The sequence below is a fragment of the Sinocyclocheilus rhinocerous genome, unplaced genomic scaffold (genome assembly GCF_001515625.1).
Source record: "Sinocyclocheilus rhinocerous isolate Xijiao unplaced genomic scaffold, SAMN03320098_v1.1 scaffold44, whole genome shotgun sequence".
In the NCBI taxonomy this organism is placed as follows: domain Eukaryota; kingdom Metazoa; phylum Chordata; class Actinopteri; order Cypriniformes; family Cyprinidae; genus Sinocyclocheilus; species Sinocyclocheilus rhinocerous.
Genome location: NW_015631022.1, coordinates 1,798,594 through 1,806,204, shown reverse-complemented (window position 1 = coordinate 1,806,204; position 7,611 = coordinate 1,798,594). Strand labels below are relative to the sequence as shown.

The following is a 7,611-nucleotide window of genomic DNA, read 5'->3' as shown; positions in this document are numbered from 1 at the left end:
ATTGTAGGGTGACCATACGTGCCATTTTTCCAGGACGCGTCCTGGCCAGGATTTCTATAGTGCCTAAAATATCTAGGTTTTGGCTTTGTTTGCGTGTGCAGACCGATCGGTGTATGACATCAAAGTACCATACAGACGGTTATGCTTTCGAAACGCTCTCGAGGTACTTTGATGTCAAACACTGATCGGTCTGAGCCGCACTGCTTTTAAGTCGAACACACCTAATATGTACACGTAATTGCATTGCTTTGGCCGTAGATCCCACCTTCTCACATGCCATGATTGGTCCATTATGTACAATGCTTGCATGTTATTGGTCAAACTACTTTTCGATCATTACCTTCAGCAAGCATGAAAACAAAGCCAAAACAAATCCTGGCCAGGACGCGTCCTGGGAAAATGGCACGTATGGTCACCCTATAGAGTACGGTTCAAAAACACTATAATATTTACTATAAATTACTATAGTATTTTTCCATGTGGGTTGGTGCAGATCTTTTGGGCAGGTGTGAATACAGCAATCGCACTCGGGTGCAGACCAAACAACAGTACCGAGACCCAGCTGAAGAGGTCAGATTAAATTAAAGGTAAATGTAGGCACAATAAAACTTTGTGTGTGGACCGTTAGCATTAGCATCCCTCAGCTTTGACTGTGCTTTCTGCTGTTGTTGCATTAGCGCTGTCGCACTTAGCCAAGCCGGACTTAGCACACCACAACCATTTAATCTTCTCAAACCCAACAAACTTACTTCATGTCCTGTCACGGTTCAGGCTGAATTACCACTGCTTTACCCCCCATTCAAACATTCTGCTCGCACAGGAACTTAGTGCTAATCTCGGGCGAAACGAAAACAGGCCGTGAAAACATACCCTGACCCCTCCTTGTTCACCCTAGCGCTGCTCAGCGTTAAACCCGGTTGACATGCCAAACATTAGCTGCATTTGGAGAGCTGTGGTTAGGCGTGGCGCAGGATGGCGAGCCCACGCTGAGGAGCTGGGGGCAAGGAGCGCCGCAATTCTAACATTCTCATTCAATTTCCAGCGATGTTTCCACAAACCGCCGCTTCTGCTGAGGAACTGCCCACACCGCTGCTTAAACTAATACTCAGATTAGCGTGACATTTAGTAAAGGGCAGCGCATTAACACGCTGCATGGGCCCAAGAATTCATCTCATGGTAATGAGGCATTACTGCTAGTTAAGAGCCTCCGTCGCTCTCCTCCCCAGTGCATTTATCAGTCTCTCCATCCCTCCCCTCACCCGCACCTTCCGTCAAGGCAGGATCACATTGCAGAGATAAGTGTCCTTCACTCTTCGTCGGCTCTCAGTCGCTCTTCATCTCTCTGGGGTCCGATCTGTCTTCATTCCCACCGCCCTTTCCCTCTCACCATTCCTTGATCCCTATCGGGGATTTCTTGCTGAAGTTCAGCAGGGACGATGTGTATAAAGAGCTGAGCGAGACCTGTAGATGGTGTGGGAATCTTGCTCTGATCTTCGCCCCACAGAGTCTTTATGACCCAGTTCCACATTTGAAGTCAAGCACCCGCAGAGAGCCACTGAATCAGACTCGGCTCAGGAATGCTCCAACCACAGCCTCAAAACTCTAGCTTCCACGGTGGGAAAACCAAAGTAAGGGAGCTGTCCAAACGCTGCACCCACGTCCAAGCGTTGCGGCGTAGGACGGGTTACAAATTGAGCAGCTGGCTCTGTTAGCTCTGGTTACACATTGTTAACGCTAACTATGATATGGAGAACTTGGGAGCACGTTCGCCAGACCAGGGTGTGCCAATGCCAAATAATCTAAATTGAGACGGAAGAACATTCCTCTCCTCACATGTGAACCTAATTCTTTATCCCAACACAATGGGGTGCAGATATGCCAAAGCCACACAGCACAATGTCGCTTGGGGAAAAACAAGATAATTAGAGGGTGAGCATGGATCTGTGATTAACTGTTAGTGCCATGATACATCTTGGACTTAGCAGGGACCTGGCAACAAAACTTACTTAATTTAGTCACACCACTGCATATTAATTTAAACGGGATGTCTAATGCTATTTCATGTATTCGGACTTATTTACACTGTTAAAGTGTTGGATTCTCATGTTAAACATGACTCAAAAACGAGTTGGAAGTATGACAACTATGGAAGTATGGAAGTATTTCTGTGCCAAAGACACTCCTTCAGGATTCGCATAAGGTTCGTAAAGTTTCCCCCCCGAGTATGACCCTGTATGACATCATAAAGGGTGGAATTCCTTATATGGGCACTTCTCCTGGAAAAGCGTGCAAACATCAATCAGAGCGAGAGCAAGAGCACACCCATCAACGTGCTTCATACAGTAATTCGTTAGTCATTGTTTAAGTCGATACATTTTTTTGGCCCTGTTTCATTCGTGTCGATGTCACAGCTGGCAGACGATCGCTACGCAAAAGCTTTGCATGCTCGTGACTCTTTAGCTCCACCCACAGCACACCTCCAGGAGGTCGATAGCTGTATCTGTCTTTTATAAATCTGATACAACTAAAGATTCTTTGGCGATATGAAGGATGCAATACTACCCTACTAATACCCTAATACTACTAGTAATAGGTACTCAAGATTAACATGAGATTGTCAAACTGTGTGTGTTGTTTCCACTTTAACTGTTCAAGTACACAACTGAGTCCTAGCCTAGTAGTTAGTACAGTACATGTGCTACATCACATTAAGCTATAGTGTTCATATAGTGGCCATTCTGCTCGGACCAGCCTCAAAAATACAACTCTTAGCAGGGTTTAGCTAAATTAATGATACCATTGGAGATTTTGGTCATTCCCCATTCAAGGAGATAGAAGCTGTACTTGTATCTCTGTTAACTACATAGAAAGTAGCTGCCTGGTGTATTCCAAGATGGCTGCAACTTGAAACAACAGTCTGTTCCTTATATCTTTGGCTACGTTTACACGACAACGATGTAGTCAAAAACTGAAAAGTTTTTCCCTTGCGTTTCACGTATACACGACAACATTTTCAAAACGATTTGCTTTTACACATATCTGGGAAAACGGCCAAAAACGCTGTATTACGTATGCCAGGCCAGTAGTTGGCACTGTCACCTTGTTAGTAAACAGTACCTGTCGGGAAGTGACGATTATATGTTGTATATGATGCGTCTCCATTGTTGGTTGTAAAATTGGTGAAGTAAATCCACACTTTGCTGAAGAAGCGTTAACAAACTCTTAAACAGCAACAACAGTACCATATACTCTGCCATTGTTGTGTATGTTTGTTCTCGCTTGCCATTTAAAATCAACACGTACTGCGCATGTCTACATACCTAACACGTACTACACACGTGCATGATGTCACCGTTTTCAAAGATTCCCGTTTTGGGTGTTTACACGGAAACGACAACGGGGGCGTTTTCAAAAAAACTTTGAAACCAGTTTTCAAAAATATGCGTTTTCAGTCCCCAAAACGCGGTTGTCACGTAAACGAACAGGCAAAACGCATAAAAAGTTTCTGGCTGAAAACGTTGTGTAAATGGCCCCTTTATCTTTTTCTAAAAAAAAAAAGGCAGAGATAGTGTGCAAGTGCTTTAAATGCATGCTTGCATTTACTACTAGAAACACTGGAATTAAGTGCATGTATTCTCATTTCGCAAAGACAAGGAATCTGATTGAAACATTATTTTTCATGCTGTGACTCCCTCATAGAGCAATCGATTCAGCCCTTGCTGCAGGCAGAAGTGAAGCGTGGCCCTCTGCAGCAGCAACGGGAGGCACTGGATCAATACAAAGTCATCAAGCAGGCAGGCACGGCCTGAGCACCCAGCTCACCGCTGTTCATGTCTACTGCCTGCTAAAACAGCTGCCAGTCACAAAAGTTCACGCTCTACTTCTGCAGACGCAGATGAAAAAGATGCCAGAGACCCTGATTTACGCCACATACCCATTCTTAACAGACAAGGACACCGATTTCGATCTCGAAATGCTTTGAAACTGTACGCTGTCATTAGGTTTGTGTGCAGACTGGATTTAAAAGCTTGAATCTGGGCTCCTGAAACCCATTACAGAGCCTTGCTCGCTTAATGACATCCGCAGTGACCCACCAGGCCGGAGTCAGGCACCATCTACACCAGACTCAACAAGTCTGTTGTCTGCTGAAAGGGCAGGAGGTGAGGGCTAAGAGCTCTGTGTTTATGGGGGCTCCAACGAGCATAGAAATCATGGCGCTGCAGCACAGAAGCGTTCACATGGGAACCAAGCAAGCTCTCGCCCGCGGCAGATTCGAGCAGGTCATGTAAACCCGGGGCTCCTATATGGTTTTATGATGTGCCACGAGCTTACAGGGATTAAACTTCCCTGAGAACGGCGAAAGACGGGTTTTTCACCCTGAACTATTCTGGATGAGAGCAGGGGGCCTCGTTTGAAACAGTCATTTTTTATGGAAGATGAATGAGTGTGTATGTTTGATGTTTTGAAATAATTTAGGGTGGCATATGTCTATTTAGATTATGGTGCTGCAAAAACGGCTGGCTGTATGAGTTTATTTACTGTGTAGAACAGAAGTGTGATTGTGTTTGTGGGTCTGTTACAAAACCTGGTGAGCTACAGAGGCCGCTGACTTCTAAGAGAGCTTCGTAACTAAAATGGAACCTCTTAAGTGACTAATTTGGAATGTTCTACATAGGAAGCCACAAATAACATTCCTCATGTGAGGCGCACTGGAGACCTGCAACTGATTCTGCTGTTAGCATGTTGTAGTTCACAATGCAATGCTCTCATAAACATAAATATACATAGTACACACAAATATTGGGTAAAACCATTTTCAATTATATTAAATTATTTATGAATTAAAATTTAAGTCAATTTTAAGTAACTTTCACTCCAAGGCATTTTGTATTCCCACTAATGGACAGTCCGAGCCCAGTGCATTATGGGTGTTTTCCTAACTTTTTGGCAAGAGCGCTTTTTCTCTGTTTGCTCATGTAGCACCGATAAAAAAAAAAGGCCTTTCTACTGATAGACAGCCAAGTTTTATTGAAAGCCCATCTTGTCAGTGGTGAATTACCCTTAAAGGGACAACTCCGTAGTTTACCTACCCCTAAAAAGTTCATAGCAGTACCTTAGAGTAACCCCTTTTTTAGGCGTAAATAAGGTACAAAAGTAAGGGTGTGCGATATTTATCATCTGTGATAATACTGTAATTGTTGTTTAAACAATATGCAAGCTGACATGATAGAGTATGTATGAGTACATGCAAAAACAAATAAAAAAACATCTTGAAAGTCCAAAAGCATTCACTGTGTGATGATGCCCATTAGAATGCAGTTAAAATGCCCTTATAAAATCAAAAAATATCCCAGTATGGGGTTTTGTATTTTTATATTTGTATTACGTTTACGTTATATCACACAAGCAAGAAATATTTGCGTGAGCGTGGTCGCGAATGTGATAATTTTGGACAACAGTTCAACAAATAAAGTTACATTTTAGACACAATAATGTCTGTTTTTTTCTGTTTTACCAATGAAAATAATGAATGAATCTGCTTTTGAACACTTTTTGGGTCAGTGATTCAATGATCCATTCATAAAGACAGTAGCTTGAATCAGCTGTTTTCAAATAATCATCTGTTTTGAATGAATCGTTTGAATGAATGATTCAATGAACCAATCATACAGACAGGGAATTGTTGCCACCTACTGGCGGTTTTAGTGTCATATTTATTTATCCATGATAGGCCTAAACCAGCCAAGGTATCAACATAAAAACACACTAAGCAAAATATTGTTTAATTATTGAAAAAAATCCCCAAAATATAAAGATATAATTTTTTTTGTCTATATTGCACACCCCTAGAACAAAGATGCCTCTTTCTACTGCCCCTACAGGTGTTGTGCACATAAAGGTAAGATTTTTGCAAATTTTTTTTTAATGATAGTGTCTATTTCTTTCAAATATCGCCTACAAAGTGTGTGTGTATATGCCGTATCCTCACCTGTACACTGTGGTTGGGGGGTACTTGGCAACATCATAGATCAAACGTATGTGTCCCTGGTACAGCTCTAGGGCGAGTGGGTCATGGTCCTCTTTATACAACAGAATGCCATTGTCCTTATCTGTGGCTACCTACAAAGAAAGAGAGGGGTAATGGGAAAGAGACAGCAAAAGATCAGTGAAGGAAAACGGCAGGAAGACTTCTAAAGATTGAGGTGGAAGGGTAAAAGAAGGATGTACAAAACAATCAAGAGTGCACGATAAGCACACTATTTCAATACAACATGCACACCGAGAGAGAACCGCCGCAGGCCTGACACTTAACTCCCTGTTTAGTCGAGGGCATCAAACGGAACGCCTGCGAGCAAGCTGTGATGGAAAACAGCTCACGTTTATATATAAGCACTAGGACGAAAGGAAAGAAAAGAGCAGTTGATGGCTTATGGAGTGTGGAAGCCCCTCTACACATCAGTTGAGACCAAGTGGACTGCTACCATTCATATCCCGGAGGCATATTGAGCCGTTAATGTGTCCCTGTATTCGGTTTCTGTCAGTGGATATGTCACAGGAGGACCAAGTCATTAACGCTGTATAGCACAGTTTTACTAAGAACGCTGGAAATAAAAAAAGCAACCTAATTTGATTGCTTTTCTATATTTGCAGTTCCCGAGCGTGTTGCCTTTTAGGGCCTATCAACACGAACAGAGCGAAAGCTGTAAAATATTCCGAAAGTGCAATGATGAAATGTCACTCTTAAGCACACTTTAAATATCTTGCATTAAAGACTGATATTATTCAAAGATCAAAGATCCATCAATCAATAGTGACATTAAGACACATTTTAGGCTTAATATTAAGAATTGTGCACAAGTAGTACTCCAAATAAAGTTTAATTATAATTTTTATATCAGTAAGTCTCGAGCGATATGTCAGTAAATATGTTAATAGATTTTAACTATACTTAGTCTTAAATAAATGTATTTTAAATATATTACTTTTTTACTCGGGGTTTAATGCTATTTAAATGTAAACAAACATGCAATGAAATGCAGAGGAAATATTTAGAGGAAAATACCAATGTTTTTTTGTTAAAAGAGCAGATTTTATGAACGTGGTATTTGGATTCCTTCACACATTTTGCAGCGAAACAATTTTAAAACATCTATGAAAATTCTTGAAATTAGACATCACTTCCCTTACGAAAAATAAGTTTATTCAAGTGTACTATTAGTATACTTCTTTTAAACTAAAAAAAAAATAGGAAAGTATACTTTCAGTCTACTTTATATGTACTTCTCAGAAATGTGCTTTATGTACTTCTCAGAAATATACTTAAAATGACATTTAAGTATACTTGACTTATACTTAGACTTAAAGTCTAAATATATTTGAGCTATACTTGTGCTCCGGGAATCCATGTTTTCATTGTTATACGGTAGGTGGTGCTATTACACATATTCTGTACAGAATTTCCAGATCACAAGCGAAAAAGAAACCGAAACAACAGATGCTTCCACATGTAATCTAACACGATCATCAGACATAAAACAGCATCAAAACTGTGTAGTGTTATGGAATAAAATGTCGACCCATGAAGAGGTAATGACTGTCAAGCTTTAGGGT

The 7,611-nt window shown here is 41.2% G+C and overlaps 1 protein-coding gene across 1 annotated transcript in view; it reads right to left on the bottom strand.

The window, feature by feature from the left end:
* Positions 1 to 7,611, bottom strand: part of LOC107741095 (slit homolog 3 protein-like) — a 196,687-nt gene that overhangs the window by 10,793 nt on the left and 178,283 nt on the right. Inside the window, exon 31 of the mRNA XM_016553687.1 lies at positions 5,990 to 6,120. Coding sequence (XP_016409173.1) covers positions 5,990 to 6,120 — 131 coding nt within the window. The remainder of the gene's footprint in view (positions 1 to 5,989; positions 6,121 to 7,611) is intronic.